General features: G+C 36.5%; 1 protein-coding gene across 5 annotated transcripts in view; it reads right to left on the minus strand.

Annotated features, from left to right (window-relative positions):
• The window catches only part of LOC139149029 (serine/threonine-protein kinase MRCK alpha-like), a 66,078-nt gene that overhangs the window by 38,163 nt on the left and 10,897 nt on the right, over positions 1 to 17,018 (minus strand). For all 5 annotated transcript variants that reach the window (XR_011556068.1, XM_070720523.1, XM_070720526.1 and 2 more), the window contains exons 2-7: positions 13,683 to 13,774; positions 12,298 to 12,381; positions 7,193 to 7,288; positions 4,485 to 4,727; positions 4,072 to 4,128; positions 3,196 to 3,339 (exon numbers count right to left, since the gene is read on the minus strand). Coding sequence is in view for 4 of the 5 variants with exons in the window: in XM_070720523.1 (XP_070576624.1) it covers positions 3,196 to 3,339; positions 4,072 to 4,128; positions 4,485 to 4,727; positions 7,193 to 7,288; positions 12,298 to 12,381; positions 13,683 to 13,774 (716 nt within the window). In the remaining variant the exon portion in view is untranslated. The remainder of the gene's footprint in view (positions 1 to 3,195; positions 3,340 to 4,071; positions 4,129 to 4,484; positions 4,728 to 7,192; positions 7,289 to 12,297; positions 12,382 to 13,682; positions 13,775 to 17,018) is intronic.

Here is a 17,018-nt window from a genome sequence, read left to right on the forward strand (position 1 = left end):
CATCTCCTTGAGAACACATCTAGATTACAACACACAATCAACCCCAAACATGGTATGGATTTCAGCGGTTCTTTTAACAAAAGTTTAAATATCATTCCTGTGTGATCAACAACACCGGTAAATGAAGACCTGATATCACAAGCAAGGCAGTGACCTGATACAGGTAGTACTGTTGTATTGTTTGTAAAACAGATGAAAGATGAACATGGTCAACATAAGATGACCTGTGGATCTTAAGGTAGAATGCGCCTCGGGGACAGATATTTGGACTCTCAAACTTTTCCAATTCTTTTCTGATCTACCACTTGTGGGGGCTCATTTTGAAGTTCTTGGCGACAGATACATTTTCACATTCTTAGTTTTTTGAAAATTGAAAATTTATTTTTTCTCCATAGAGTTAACAAAGGGGTGGCAGCATTTTGAATATCAATATTGGTAAAAATTGTCACGGTGACCCCCAATTTTTATTCTTGATTTTGAAAGAGAATGATTGGAAGTTTTAGATGGTTTGATGTACATTTTTTTACTGTTTTAATTGCTTTTTGTGATATGTAAATTTTATCACAGCGTCCTTGATCACTTTGTTGTGGATATTGACACTTTATAAATAAATTATTATTATTATTATTATTATTATTATTATTATTATTATTATAAGATTCCTTGAGGAAAGTTTGAGCAGAAGTTTGTCTTTCACTTTCAAGGCGCATACTTCCTTAACAATATTGAAGAACATACAGTGAGAAATGCTCACTCTGTTATAAAATGAACAAAGTCAAAAAACTGCTGAAACTGAAGAATACTGGGTACAGCTGGTATTGCAATTCAACATTAACCTATGGGGTTACTGTCCTATCTGTTTATAATAAGCCTATTTTTGCAGACCAGATAATTGCTATAACACAGAGGGTGGAGAAAAGATGTCCTCAGGTGTGTGCCACATGCTCACTTTAAGAGATGTTTTATATGGTATACACTGTCCCACCAACAAGACCTATAATTCATTCATCCTTTGTACAAAGTTGATTTTTATGACTCAACAGTACAACATGTCCATCTGAACATCCACCGATAAAATCCAGCAATGCTGTGTGACACCACATATTATAATGGCAGTGAGTTGCTGGGATAGTGCCAACAAATGACTAGAATACATGCAGCGGAGTTATGTGAGACAGTATCAAATCTATCATACAAATATGAATCAGTGATCCTTAAACATTAATAAAAGCTACACTGGTAAACATATTTCCTAATGCCTATTTTTGAAGGACTGAAATATGAATTGTAGATGGCATACCGTGTAATCTACTCTGTTTGCACTTTGTTCTTCACTCTATGTGGTATAAAACTCTGTACCATGTAGGTATGGTGTGTCAACCAAGAAGAATTTCAACATTAAGAGTAGCGATCACGCTGACATTCCTGGCCAAAATGTGACCTCAAATAGTGGCAGACGTCTAACTTACATGCTATGCTGTATGCCAGAAGGCAAACCATACCTGGGGCAACGTCCGGCCTGTAACCCTATACAGCCCCTGTGTCGGGGAGTGTCCTTTTCATCAGAATAGCAATGAAAATTCTTTTCACAAAGAAAGCAGTAAGTAACCACAACAATTTTTAAGGATACAAATCTTTAATTGCTTTGGGAAATCACTTTTCTCTGCTACTGGTATGACTTTCTTCTAATTATGAAGATAATGTGACACCCTCTGGCTGAATCGGAAAAGTGGGTCAAAACAGCATAATCTGATGTATTTTATGTTCACACAACTAAACAGAGTGAACACAAATGTAAAATCATTTCATAAGTTTTGATTGCTGAAATACCATAACTCATTTTCACCTACGCTTTTTTGAAACTGCTACTGAACCTGTGCATTTCCACTGAAAAGCAATTCAATTGCAGTTTTACCAGCTGTGTCAGAAGATAAGTTGCAGCTAGGCAACAACTATTAAAAGCATTACACCATGAGTTTACACACATTTATTAGACAGCAAACATCTCTTGCTTGCCTTCTACCAAGTGAACCTCAAAACTGGAAAAAACTTTAACAGCTGGCTGACCTTTGATCTAATTGTGATCTGTGGAACATTCCATTTTCTCTGCAAATCTCATAGCATACTGAGAAGTTACCGACAATTGGTATTTTTGTCGTTAATGGAGGATTGATGGGCGATTATCAAATTATTTAGTAGCTCATTATCTTGATAATGAGAACCAGAACATATGTAAATCATCATTGCATTGGGGACTGGTGACTGTGACTGGATCTAGACAAGAAACTGGATAAACCATCAGATAGGCAAAAAATACCTTCACATAAGGTACACTATACAGTTTCAGCACTGCTGTTTGTCTGCTGGATCGTATGCAAATATGTGTACTGTGTGTGTCTGTGTGTCTATCCTAGGCAGTTAGAGAGAAACCAGAAAAAAATCCATAAACATATGTATCTATAACACTCTTTGGAATTTTTTGCAAACAGCTGTCTACACAAATAACAAAACTTGAAGCAATTACGGAGCATTTCATATTCAATTTTTCATGATCACAGAAGGTATCTGTTATATAGCCATTGTAGGATAGCCACAGCAAGGGTAACCTTATCACCAAACCCTTGTAGCAGAGAATGTAACCTTCATAACCAAGATTCTAAAAGGCAGACAGAGTGACATGTATCCAATCCATTTCACAGTATCTCATACTGCAGTGTAAAATATTAAGGCTTGTAAGCACAGGTTACTCATTCCTACTTATTTCGATGAAAGAATCGTGATTGATGGTGCAGTTTACATTCCACAAAGTCAAGCCCTATCACTGTCACAATCAAAAATTTCTCCTTACAAGACTGAAATATGTGTAGAGATATTCATTCAAACAGCTTGGAGTTCAAACAGCTGTGAGACAAAAATAAAATTGCAGGCTATGAAGTTTGGACAAGAAGGTACTGGCTGGCACAGTGAGGGATGACCTCTTGTGAACTGCAACAGTTACACATGACCAACAACTTCCTGACAATCTCATTTCTCACTCTTGACCTTTGACACGGTCAACGCTTCCTCTGAAGGCATCAATTGTACTCTCTTCACAGATTCCGATATGATCAAAGTCACTGCTCACATTAAAAGTGGACTTCTTTGTGAGACAGGAAGGGTAAACCAGGAAAAGGAAATAAGATTTGGCCTACCCACCTTGTGATTCATAATCTTGCCGTAGGTTTCCACCAGTGATTCGGCATAGAATGGCGTCTCTCCAAACAGCATTTCATACATGCAAACACCAAGGGACCACCAGTCACACTCAGCACCATATCTGCCTTTGCCGTCTTCCATTGCCTAAAATGATAGCATTTGGAGTTCAACATAACAGCTTCAAAATGTACCCACTGTTTTAGATGTTACAGTTCACTTTATTTTTTTACAATCTACGTCTCAAGAAATTTATCAGCAGCCAGCAGTCTTGACAAAATATATGTTAATCAATATTCATATATTCTTACAGAGTTCACACATGGTTTGCAATGCTATTTTTTTCTGCTGATATGAAACACACATGTCAGCAATAGGTCCAGATTTTGGTTCCAACACATAAATTTGAATGTTTCCTGTGATCAAAAGACATGTACCGGAACACCTCAAATTTCACTTTCAAGCATTTTCATTGAGAAAATTGTCAATAAAAAATAACCGACCCAACATAACATTTATATTGTATGAAAAATATAGTGTCAATTCTATTCTACATTGTGTCTCTTCCTGTGTCTACTCAAATTTTGTATATCTTTCATTGGAAACAGTAAATCAGTGTTCAGTGAAGAGTACAAGTTTTTGACTCAGTACATTCAATACTGATTTGTTGAGTTTAGTAATTGGGCGAGACAGTTGTGTTCTAATGGTTGATTTTCCCCAAAATAAAAAAGAAACAGACATCACATATTTTTTTTTTATTCTGCTGCCCTGGAGGTACGGAAATAGAAAAGGAAATCACAGACACGCACCATAACAATGACCCATTAGTAATTCATGGAAGATTGGTCTCTGATATCATGAAATACTGTAATGACTTACCCGAAGAATTTCTGGGGAAATGTAATCTGGTGTACCTACAGCTACATTAGATTGAACCTGGAAAGTACGGACAGATACTTGTGTTTTGAAAAGTTATATACAATGAAGGATTCCAATCGCAGGGTTACATTGCTATTTCCCTGCAGTGAATTGGTCAACGTACAGTTCTCCATTACATGAGAATATTTCCCAGAGGCAGTGAGACTGCATGGGGAGAAACATTACATCTTCAAACTTTACTGCAGAAACTTTGCTGATGTTACATTAGTTCATAAAGCATCAGAATGTATTCCTCTCACTACCATGGTTTGGCCCTAAACTATTGTTATAGATGATGATAATGGACCTCTTTACTTGAAAATGGGGTTGAACAGGTTATCTACATCTGCAACTTTTCATGGAAACAGACTTACAGTTCCATCTTCTTGAACTTTGAGGCAGGAACCAAAGTCGGCTAGCCTGACGTGGCCATACTGGTCCAGCAGTACATTGTCTGGCTTGATGTCACGGTGTACATATCGTAATTGGTGAATTGAATCAATGGCCAAAATCATCTCGGCTACGTAAAACTTGGCCATTTCCTCTGGCAGTCTGTCTTCAAATTTACTGAGCAACGTTAACAAATCCCCACCACTGTAATAATCCATGACAAGATACTGCAATAGAACATGATACATAGAATGGGGAGTTATTGGTACATTTCATCACAAATATTATAATTTTCACATAAATCATATCTTTATCTCATTACTACCTAAATGTCACAGTAAAAAATGGTGATTACCATGGAAAAGACGTATCTGCTTGTCATCTCAACATATATTTTTGTTTCTATCAATTTATGATACTCTGACAACACAATGAAAAGGGGTCATAAATAGCTTACGGGCAAAAACAATTACTTGAGCTTATTTTGAAGAAAGAATAATCTCAAATTCTTCAATAACTTGTACATTTCATTATAATCAATTGTTTTGAAGGACATAAAACAATTTACAGTCATCTGTTACCTAAAAACTCTAACCTTCTTGCCGATACTGCAATAACAAAGTCTGAGTTTACAAGGTTACAGCGTTGGAATAGAACTTCGCAAAGCCAGAATCAAAACCAGATTATTTTTAAATCTGAAGAACTCAGGACTATTCTATCTTTAAAGCAACCTACCAAAATTTGATTGAACTAGTTTTCTAAAAGCAGAAGCCAAAGGGTCAATGTCAAATGTACACTCAAAAGAAATAGGCTATGGGTTGTTATTGTTTGTTTATCTATTTGTTTGTCTGTTGTGATAATTATTATAAATATGTGTGCTTGGATGTTTATGTGTTTGCATGCTTTTGTGTGCGAATTACTGAGTTGTTTGGAGAAACGTTTAATGACACAAGTCAATTACTTGAATTTGAAGAAAACAACTATTGAGACGGAGACGGCATGGTCATCTAACATTGTACTGTGTCCCCCACAGTCCTTCTATGCAAAGCATTCAACATTAACCTTCATGTGAATTCCATGGTAAACATTGCACAGACATCGTATTGCATAGAATGTAGAATCTGTCATGTCACTGGAATGTCACTGGAGAGGGACAAGAACATATCACTTGTCGTGACCCACTTTTACGGGACATGGCAGATTTATTCCAAAGGAAACAAACGGGAAGGAAGAATGAATCAAGGCCGGCCATGGTAGCTCTTGAATTATCACTGCTGAGTGAGTCAATTTCTATTGTTACAGCACACGCACAAGTGACTGCCTCTTGGAGTCAAAGGTCATGGCTATCAGCTGTTGACTTGGCAGAAGCTTGGCATGCATTTGGAAACATGTCACATTGATTATTTCATGTGTTGCGTTAATGAACAGTTTGTGGTGAATCAATAGTCTTTGAATAAATCTCAGGATTGAACACAGACCCCACGTTTGCTATTTAATAAAGTATTTTAGTGAAGTTTAACTCTCTTGTAGCTTTCTATAAAAGTGACTGCTATATACATTAAATGTAATGTAAAAAGACCTCTATTGATTGTCACACATTTTGTACTAACTTTTGACTCAAGCAGCAATAAATTTAATTCACATGATGGCAATCCTGAGAAGGTTGACCTGAAAATCAATTCATGGGTTCTTCAATGGATCATTACACAAAAAGCATTAGCAAGCACACTCCATTATCCACTGGTTCATGGGTAAGAGAACATTATGATTGCTTAGAGTATAAAAACCAGACTCAATTTGTATTGCAAGGCTGATGCACAGTGGGTAGCTAATCAACCTTGGAAAGCAGTGATGATGATACTCTAGGGCAATGCATTTCTCTGGTTCCTGGCCAAGTTTCCAACTTCATTTACTATTGTCAGGTCCATTGAGCAATGTCAATGAAAGCACAATCTAGCCCGTCCCTGGGTGCCTTTCTTCCATGAATTTTGGGGTAATAACGCTTCATTCAAGTCTACTTGACCAAATTTGATTAAACGCAACTTGGTCCACTTCTGCTTACACTGCTAAAGCAGATCTCTGAAATGCTGGTGAATTCTATTCTGTCTGGGTGGCAACCATCTGCTGTAGAAGTAACTAAGTATTAGCACTGACAGTTTACATCAGCACATCTGATACGCTTGTACTGTATGTTTGAATTGCAAATATTGCTGCAGACTAGAAAAGTCTCATTTAGCATCTAGACATTATATATACACTATTCTCATCAAGAGTCACTCTGGTTGATGAACTGTTTTGATGCAAATGTCTGAAATCACAAGGTCATTTTAGAAAACACTTACGTTTGCACTCATTTTTCTTATCTTTTTAAGTACAAATTACATAGATTTTGTGTATTCTATATGTAGATTCTTGTAAAAAGCAAGGTAGCGAATAGCAACATATAAGTTGAGGATTAGTTTCATAGCAAGTAGCAATGAACAGTTTCTTTGGCCACTCTCATTCAAGAATCACGCCCCCGAATCAGTGACTAAATTCTAAAGTATTTATTATGGAATTGCTGAAGATGCCAACAAAGACACTCTGCTGAACCAGTGACTATACAATGAAGTATTCATGGATATTCTGATCAGAAACAAACTCAAAGCCCAACTTGATGACTTGTGAAATCAATATCGATAGACGTACTTACCAAATATTCATCATCTTGGAAGGCATAATGTAGATTCGTTATCCACCTGCTATCACCATACACAAGTACATCGCGTTCCTCTTGAAAACATGCAGTCTAACCCAGAGATAAAGTGAACATGAGAAGGAAAAGGAATAAATCATATGAACAATGTGCAAAGGGAGTTGATATCACTGACATGCGATGAAATTGAAAGAATCAAATACTTGTCAACTATGGAACTGGAAATTGCTTTATACACAATACACAACCACAAAAAAAGCTGTTTGATAGCATGCTTGCTGAAAGGTATGGGTTGAGTTGGGTGTTACCCCTCTCCCGCATCATACACAAAAGTTTAGTTTGAAAAGAAGGTTTACCAAAACAAGATCATATCAGCTGAAAAAGTTTCACTGAAATCTATAGGATGAACTAGTTTTCAGTAAAACCATTTTTATTGTACAGGAGCCATTCACATTCTCTCCTAGGACTATTGCACAACTATGTAAAGTATTGAGGCCTTGGTATGATAAAGTGTGCTGGGTCTTTGTAGTGACAGTAATTATTGCACACTGAAAACATCACGGTGAACTGTCAACTAGGTGAACCTTTACTAATGGATTTTTGATCATCAAGTCTTGCCGGGGAATTACACGGTCAATAATGGAAAAGAATTAATCTCTTTGCAAAGAAATGGAATATTTCATGTGTTGCCATAGAAACACAGGAAACTTTTGCATGAGACACTGTATTCATTATCCCAGCATCACATGCAACGTTAGAATGTGCACACATCATACAGACCAACAGCCAATCACAAGCTACACTATATTTGCATATTCTGAATCCCTGGCACTCTGATCGGAAACTTGGATTTCCTGGTTAGGGACACCCTGGATAGATTCATAGCTTTATTTGTTTTTCCTGCAGGCCCTGGACATCACCCCTCTATGAATCAAACCGGCTTCCACAAACATGCCCTAAAACAGTGTCACTTGTTCAAACAATGTTACAGCACCTTGCATACACCATTGTGACTAGCATTCCAACGGGGCAAAACATACACACAAAAACAATTCCTGATGATGGAGTTATAATTGCTTTCTGAGATGTCCTCAAGTATCTAGTTACTTGGCAAAGATGTTTTAAAAGTCTAATGAACTGCAAATTTTGAATTTTGAAAATTTTCCAATGCTAACAACATGTTCCCCCTTAATGGCATGTTTCTGAACCGCAATAACCGTAAACTGAGCCAAATAAAATGCGCTTCCTGTTTACTATCAAAGGTGTGTTATTGATGACGGTAATCTATCAAACATGAAAAAAATGTACTCAATAAAATTATGCATTCTTGGCGTATACCAAGGTAGTTTAAATTTCAAGCGGTTTCAAATTTTCTTCCGACCACATCAAACACAGCTGCTTTGTGTTGTAATTTATTCCTTTCTCACAGAATTCTCTAAATGCTTACGAACATCTATCGACTGGTGCCACTGAGTGGTTACCTGCCCACTCCATGGTAACAACTCCCACCCCCACCCTCCTTAAAATCATTTTCATGACTCAAAATTATACTACGCTACATAAAAACAGGGGATCAATGAAGTATAAAACAAAACAGTAGAAACGTGTGCATTAGAAAAAAAAATCTTTAGAATATATAAATGTTTTGTTCAGTTCAGATGCTATGTTATTCACCTGAATACATAAAGATCAAACAAACTCCACACATCTTCTACTGAGGAACTTTCTCAGTACAGTATAAAATATGGATCTCATCAGACGAAGGGTGATAAAATGAAAACTGGCTGTCTTAGAACATAAAATCTGCAATTATAACAGAGCTGGGGGCATAGTTTTCATGCTGTGTATCAGCTCATCAATATGCAAATGTTTATGTATTTAGAAAACTTGCACAAAAATCACTTTTAACTGAAAAGTATTTTTATGAAAAAAACAGTCACATTGATGTGATGGTATTAGAAATCTCCTAAGCACATCTAATGATGATCCATTACTAGATATTATTTTGCTGACAAAAACTCTACAGCGTTTTCAGAGGTTTGTTTCCCCCTAGGGCAATTTCACAAACACTCACATTCTGCAGGAAGAAATCAAACCCTTCACTTGCATGCTTTGGTAACTCTGAAAATGAACTATTAGCGTCTGACCTCAATGTGCATGCTATTCTATGAGAATGAACTCACAGCATCTGACCTCACCAGTGTGTGCTATTCTCTGAAGTAGCTGATGGATTGAAAGTGGTTTAAAAAAACAGCTAAAAATAGAAATGAGTTTTTGAAATGAGTGACGGCACGCTTTTTATCAAAGCATTCTACAGACATTAACTTGATGAAATCCTTCCTGCAGTGGCTTTACAAGTAAGTGCAGCACATTCATTTTCAATTTGGAGGATATGCAGTCTACACTGAGAAAAACAGAAAGATGAACAAATTTCAAACATTCAGGGGTGTAACTGAGTCAAACCTAACATCCTCTGCTTAAATTTTTATTCAAGAAGAGAAAAAGTCAATCTACTGAATCAAGATTTTGGAAAATGTGACAGAACTTGGCGGTAGTTTCTTATTCAAAGAGAGGTGGGTACAGTTTATCCACTGAATGGACCAATACAGGGAATATTGAAGCCGACAAGAGTGTCCTAGAAAGCGACATTAGTATCCTGTGGTTGGTACCAATTGACAGCTAAAATATTGGTCACACTTGACAGTGATATACAGGAGTAGACGCATACTCATTCCTGTACATGAATGCTACATGTGCACAACTTGCAACAATCTACCCTGACAATAACCATCTCTGTGTCAAAAAACGTTGGGAATGAAGCCTGAAACATGTTTTTCTTCCAACTCTATTATACTCTGTTAATACACATTTTACAAATATTATTGCAGGTTTTGAAAGGGTAGACAGTTTGTTCTGTGGCAGTTCTAAAGCTAACATGTATCGTGCTTTGTCTGACTTCACTTGGATTTCTTTGTCTGTTTTTGTAGGCTTTCATGCTCTGCTGGTCATTAGGTAAGCTGGCTACAAGGTTACCCTTTGTTTAACCCCATTGCCCCTCACTTGTCAAATTAATATCTCCTGTTGCCCTCAACAATTTCCTCCTTTAGGGGCAAGAGGATGGAAACAGACTTTCCATTATCACTTGTTGTGCATCATTCAGCAGAATTTCATGAATCAAATTTGATATTTCCTAACCACTGAAGATGACAATGTCTAAATGAAATACTGAGTAGTTTGGATGTTTATGACAGAAAGATGACATTATTTTCCTCAAGGACAATCTTCGAAACAGATCAACACTAAAGTTGGGATTACTGTATTCAAGAAAACTTGAAGTTAGCACAATTGTAAACTGACTTCCTCTTGCAGTTATAAGCCTGGGTAAAATGACAAAGACAGGCTACAGTAGACAGCCACTGGAGGGTAAAACAGTTGCAATGTACTTATCGTGGGAACTTGAAGAAAGTTGTTAACATCATCATCTTTATTACCCAATTATAACAAATATTTACAGAGCAGAAATAAATATACATCTGTGCTCTGACCCTAACCTGAATCCCTCAATATTTATATCATTACCAGGCCATTGTCTGGCACCCAGAGATTTTGCCTTTCAGTGACCAAAATCAGTTATCTGGTAACTTTTTTGTTTAATCATTAGACATTTAGCTTCTCATGTTTTCTTACGTTACATGAGATAGATAAACAATATCAACATGATTTTCTGTCCGGTGGTACTCTGTGAATCTAACCAGAATGACTACAAACTACCATACTGTAAAATTAGTTCATCAGATGGATAGGAAACTTAATCAGGTATGACACATCAATTCATAGGTGAAAACGTCAAATCTAAAGCTTTTTGTATCTCTTGTTGTAGACATGGCTCAAGCTCTTTTCTACTGATCTGTAGACAAGAGCCGATTACATTGAAGATGATGAAGTACACTGTATTTTACAATGACATCTGCCAAGGAGACTTCATTTGTTGGTCTTGATCACTGTGTGACGTAATCTTAATCAGTGAAGTCTTCTAACACTAGCAGATGAATGCTTCATTTTTCACACCAATGCTTTCAATACTAACAACACACACTGAGAATGGTGGACCCTACACACATTATGAAAACTGGACAGAGTTCAGCAGACAGACTCTGTGAACTTAAGCAGTCTTCCATGGGGTCCTGACCCTAACCCTAGCCTGAACCGTTTACTTTTGAAAAATTGACAACTTCTTCCTTCTGGGTCCACTATTGTAATTGTTTCCCAAATAAACTAATCATACTGACACCTGGTTGGCCAAGCACACAACCAATCTACATCACTAACTATAGATAAAATGTCGCTGGTTCCACAGACAGAACAGGACACCTTCAATCTGTGTAGTCACAGATTGATAATAGGACTATTTCTTTTCAGTGTATGATTTATCCTAAAAACCAGTAGCAAGGGTGTAGATTCATATCTCTACCTGGAGTAAATGACCCTGTTACCTGCTATCATGCTTATCACTTACAACTGACCCCATGCCAGGGAGGACAGATAATGAGGTCAAACACACATACAAATACAAACAAACGCACACACTAGGCATCTAAGAAAAGGGAATTCAGTCGGCCAGGTCAGCTCAGTGAATGATGGCTGACAAATTGCCCTTGCCAATTTTTCATTTGACATATAATCAAGGTAGCATCAATTATTACAGGAAGCTATTTGTCAACATGAAACAGAGTGTTTTCACAGTAAAAGGACTTATCATAGGGTCTATTCATGGGATGAACATTTCATGTTCAGTTGATAATTGTCTGGTATCTGACCAATATGGCAGTATATCTTGTTATTTTACTTGTTATGAGAAAATGAGTTAATGAGTAACACATCAGTGTACACTACAAAGCATTTCTTGGAACTTAATGGCAGTTATATTGAGTCACTGACCGCTTTGAAATGAATCAACAGAATACAAACTGACTACGTAACAGACAAACAGAAATATTCAAAGACAGTTAATTCATCTGAATATATCATGACTTGCAGTCATTGCAATATTTCAACTTGGCATTGTACCATCGGATCAATGTCAACCTAAAAAATCCACTTACCTCTGCTCTTTTGAGCATTTCCCATTTATTAAGAATTTTCATTGCAAATGCACTTTCTGTGTTTTTCATCTTAACCACTGCAACCTACGTTGAAATAATAAAATGGAGAGAAAAGAAAAAGAGAAAATGTCAAACTTTTTTCTTTTTCTGTGTATATTCAGAATCTAAGGCAGCATGAACATGACATGCAAATCCGCTGTAGTGAAGGTAAATGTGAGTGATACTTTCTCAACCACTCTGCCAAAATTAGAATGTGATCTCATCCATTCCTGCACTGAGAGCATAGAACTTTTCATATCAAACATTTGATACTTTGACATCTGACCTGATTCTAAATCATTCATTTTTTTTTTGAATTCACTGTACCTTATTACCAACTTATTTTTATCACCAACTTATTTTTTCTTCTCATCTAGCAAAATTTACCCGAATTACAAAATTTTACATAGCAAGAGCATTTGATAAGGCACGTATTACACACACCAAGAGCCCTACTTATAATTTAGTGAGAATACTGAGAGGACAGTCAGTTGCCTCGCACTGACTCTATTGTACTATGCTGTTTTATGCATAGATAATCTCTACTGGTACTTGACAAACGGCCGATTGGCTGGCCATGTTAATACTATGAGGTCTCAATGGGTCTCAGTTCAACTGGGGTGACTACCAAACAAACAGCTCCATTCATGCAACCTGGATGTTTTCCTCACTGGATCACATTGGCAGATGGTAGCTTCTCAGCTCTACTCTTGGGACTGGAGAGGGTTATTTCAAGGCATGGACTGACCCATAAGAATTCAGGGGGGTTGGCGGAAGTATGAATGTTGTGACTGTAATGTCAATCAAGGAAGCACTTTCTTACAAACACAGCTTCACTATACTGTGGTAGATATTACATCACAATTTTCATGCCTATTTTTGCAAATTTGTTGCATAGATTAGATGTATCATTAGCATAAACATATTTTCTACAAGAGTAATTCACATGACCAACACATTCTGTTAATTGGCATTTGAGATAACAAAAACGTTCTTTCTTTATAATCATCTTATCAACTGAAACCTCAAGGATGTAGAAGTGCACTCCAACAAGGCAAATCACCACTGCATTAGCCACAATGCTTTTTTGCACTAACATGACTCTTTTCCATCAATAGCTATGATTCTAAAACACTCACAGATAACTACACGACTGTTTGTGACCTTTGACATGACCATATATACCCTAGCTTATGACCTAAACTATGACATCATCGTAATTTTTCCCCTACTTACATGTATAATTTGTGTTGATTGATATCAACCATACTTCTCTGGTAGGCTTTTTCAAAATATTTTCTCAAGAAGTATACAGGACAATTTGCGTAATTTAGATTTGTACTTACCTCTCCAAATGCCCCTCTGCCAATGACCTTGAGTGTTTCAAAGTCATCTCTGTGAAGTCTGTTATATTTTACTTTTTGCACTATAGGTTTGGCTGTGGGGAAGAAGGAAGGGGAAGCAAATTATCATTATTGCTGGATCTTTTCATAAAAAGTTAATTTATGACTTGTAAATCCCTGTAAATTGTGGTTACCAGGAAGAATCTGGAAAGCTGTGCAACAAATATAATTCTGTTGTAAAATGACTGGTCATAGCTGGTTTCCAGGATGACGACATTCAAAAATATTCAAAAGAGAAACTAAGTCTTTTGGAATCCTTACAGCTGAAATCTGACAGATTCTTGCAAATGAAAAGCCTGACTCTATTTCATCACAATTATCATTTGTCAAAAACATCAGTCACATTTTTGTTACAACACCACAGCAAATGTCATAAATCTGTGACTTCCAAATATCCAATTATCTCATGGTTCTCAACAACAAATTTACATCTTGTACATCAAAGAATATACATGTGCATAATTTTTTTAAATTCCACAGTACATTTGGTACTTTCACTTTGTAAGACAGTAATAAGAAAGGTAATTTTCTCCCTTTATATAATTTTTGCGGATGATTTGTGTATGTAACACTTAACAAGATTTTACATATGGTGATATAATAGATCAGAATCAACAACTGCTGCATACTGTAAAATATTAACTCATCATCCATGATATTTATTCTGCTGTCAAACTGACAGGCAATCGTTAACGGACAAGGTTGGAATAAAACAAACACTTACAAACCCTAGGTGTTATGGTTTTTATACCAAAGGTTGGTAAAATACATACACACAAATATGCCTTGAATGTAAGGGTGGATGTCATTTCCAAGGTCAGGCCTGTCTATCCTTGAATGTACAATGGTCTGTAAATACCACTGCACAATGATTACAATTCTATTCTATGGCTGACTACTGTAAACTTGAACTTCATCATTTTGTCAAAAACAGTTTACGATAATTTACTGGATTTGACTACCATTCCCATATTAACATTCAATATTACTGATATAAATGGGAAAGTGGAGTGAAGGTATGTTTTACTGTACAGATTTTAAGTCTTGGGAGAACATATACATGTACTTTGTTTGAAAATACAGGTACATTAGTTTCTACAAACATGGTTCCCTATAAATAAAAATATTCCTGTCATTGTGAAATATGGACTAACAGGAACAATTCTGCCAGAGCAATGTCTTTTTTCAAAACAGTCCTAAAATGACTGTTATGTTATTTATGGTCCATTTGAGAGTTGTATTACCATGTTTTATATCTGACTATATTCTAAAAGTAGAACCTCATGTAAAATTTTAAAACATAAATATTTGAATTTTAGATTGGCAATTTTCCTCTGGGTGGATCAGTCTGTAATAATGATCTCATACCCACACCACTGTGACATGTCAACCATTTAACATTTTCTAACCAACCTAGGTGGTACTTCAATGTGAAACACACAGGTCAGAGGTCAGTGTGTTCTTAGTGAAATGAGATCTTTTCTGTTAGGAATCCCTCAAGAAGATCTGAGGTGAAAAATTCCTGAACATTCTTCATGGAGGAAAACAACCTCAAAATCACAAAATACTGAGATTGGGAGAGGACATCAGATTCCATGGCATGACAGGGCAGTAACTGAACAATAAGGCAGAAAAAAGACTGCATTTCATGATATTACACTTGTATGGCTTCTTTAATATTACCTCTCTTTTTGTGACTCAGAACTGTTTTACAGTTCATGTTTCTCTTATTTGTGCAAACTCAAGCGGTCCCTTGATATTTAAGACAGCTCATAATTCAGGCTGCCTTGAAATGCCCGTAATTAAATTTTGTCAGTTTCAGAAATGAAATGTTCACAGGCTCGTTTGTAAACAATGGAACCTGGGAGAAATCTATTTGCATTTCTCCATAAAACAGTAAGGTACTAACATTAGCTAGACATCAATGCAAGACATGATGTTCAGTATAATTCACTTAAGTCTGAAACAACTTCTATTATGAAATGCACCATAAAAGCGTTATTTCTAGTTTTGTTCTATACCCTTTTATCTCCCAGCTCTTTAGAGTCAGACTTTAAAAACTTGCTCCATCACAGTCTATAGGTATAATGTGTTACTCTACACATCCCTTCCCCATACCTAACCTGCTTTATTCACACTGGTCAGCGGCCAGTTACCTTCTAAGTTTCATTGACGACACACACAAAATTCCTGACGTTTTTACCTTGGAATAATTCACCAGAGATTACATCATTTTACATAACCCAGCCTGGCAAACACAAAGACCATACATTACATAAGCAGTCAAATCTCAGATTCTTCAGTGCCCTCCCGGCTAAGCAATAAAGCGAAACTTCATAACGGAGAAAGTTGGCGGCTCTCCTAAATTATGACAGTGACAGCTTGAGGGCTGCACAACCACATGCAGGGAAATCACGATATCATTCCTGTAAAAACTTTCATTTGCATTCATGCAATTTTGATTCAAACAGTAATATAAATATATTAACGAGAGAATGTGCTCGTTTCCAAGAACTAAGGAAAATAACTGTGGACACACTAGAATTTATTATCACATGAAACACTGAAAACACTTGTTTGTTGTACGGGTAACACTGATGGAGTTTAATTTTCATGAAGCGTGGGCGTCATGACATTTTATAAATCTTTATGTGTTTATTTGCATTTGCAGAATTTCCCATGAAGCACTTCATGATGAATTGACACGGCACTTGCTGTATGGAAGTCTATGTAGTGACACATAAGATGTGGTTATTTTATTTCATGAGCCATGGCAAAATCATCCGCCAAAATTTTTCATTCGAGAAGTAGCCAATTCTGTTATGTTCACCAACACACGTACCCACTTCCTATAACAAATTTCATGCACAGTAAACTTTTATCCGTTACCTAATCCTCCTTTGGACTTTTACTAATAGATTGTAAACACCGCAGTGAACAATTTTTTGTACACAAACATGCATTTTTCTGTGCCCCTAGGAGTCTGCAGTTGGTAGCTTAAATGGTTGTCATGGCTAAAAGACATTCTATGGAATGCAACCTCATAAGTTTTCAAGCCAAGACAAATAATCACTTTCATCATCACACTGCAAAGACAATTTTAATACAACCAAAGTTTCAAACCAACAAGTACAAAAGGGAGAATGAAATCATAAATATTTCATGGTAGAAACTTCAATTTTGAAACAGAATACAGAGGACATCAGAAAGTAAAGTTCAGACTGGTACCGGATGACTGATAGTCATAATTATGCCCCATATTGGCAGTGAAACTGAAAC

The sequence above is a fragment of the Ptychodera flava genome, chromosome 14 (genome assembly GCF_041260155.1).
Source record: "Ptychodera flava strain L36383 chromosome 14, AS_Pfla_20210202, whole genome shotgun sequence".
NCBI classification, from domain to species: domain Eukaryota; kingdom Metazoa; phylum Hemichordata; class Enteropneusta; family Ptychoderidae; genus Ptychodera; species Ptychodera flava.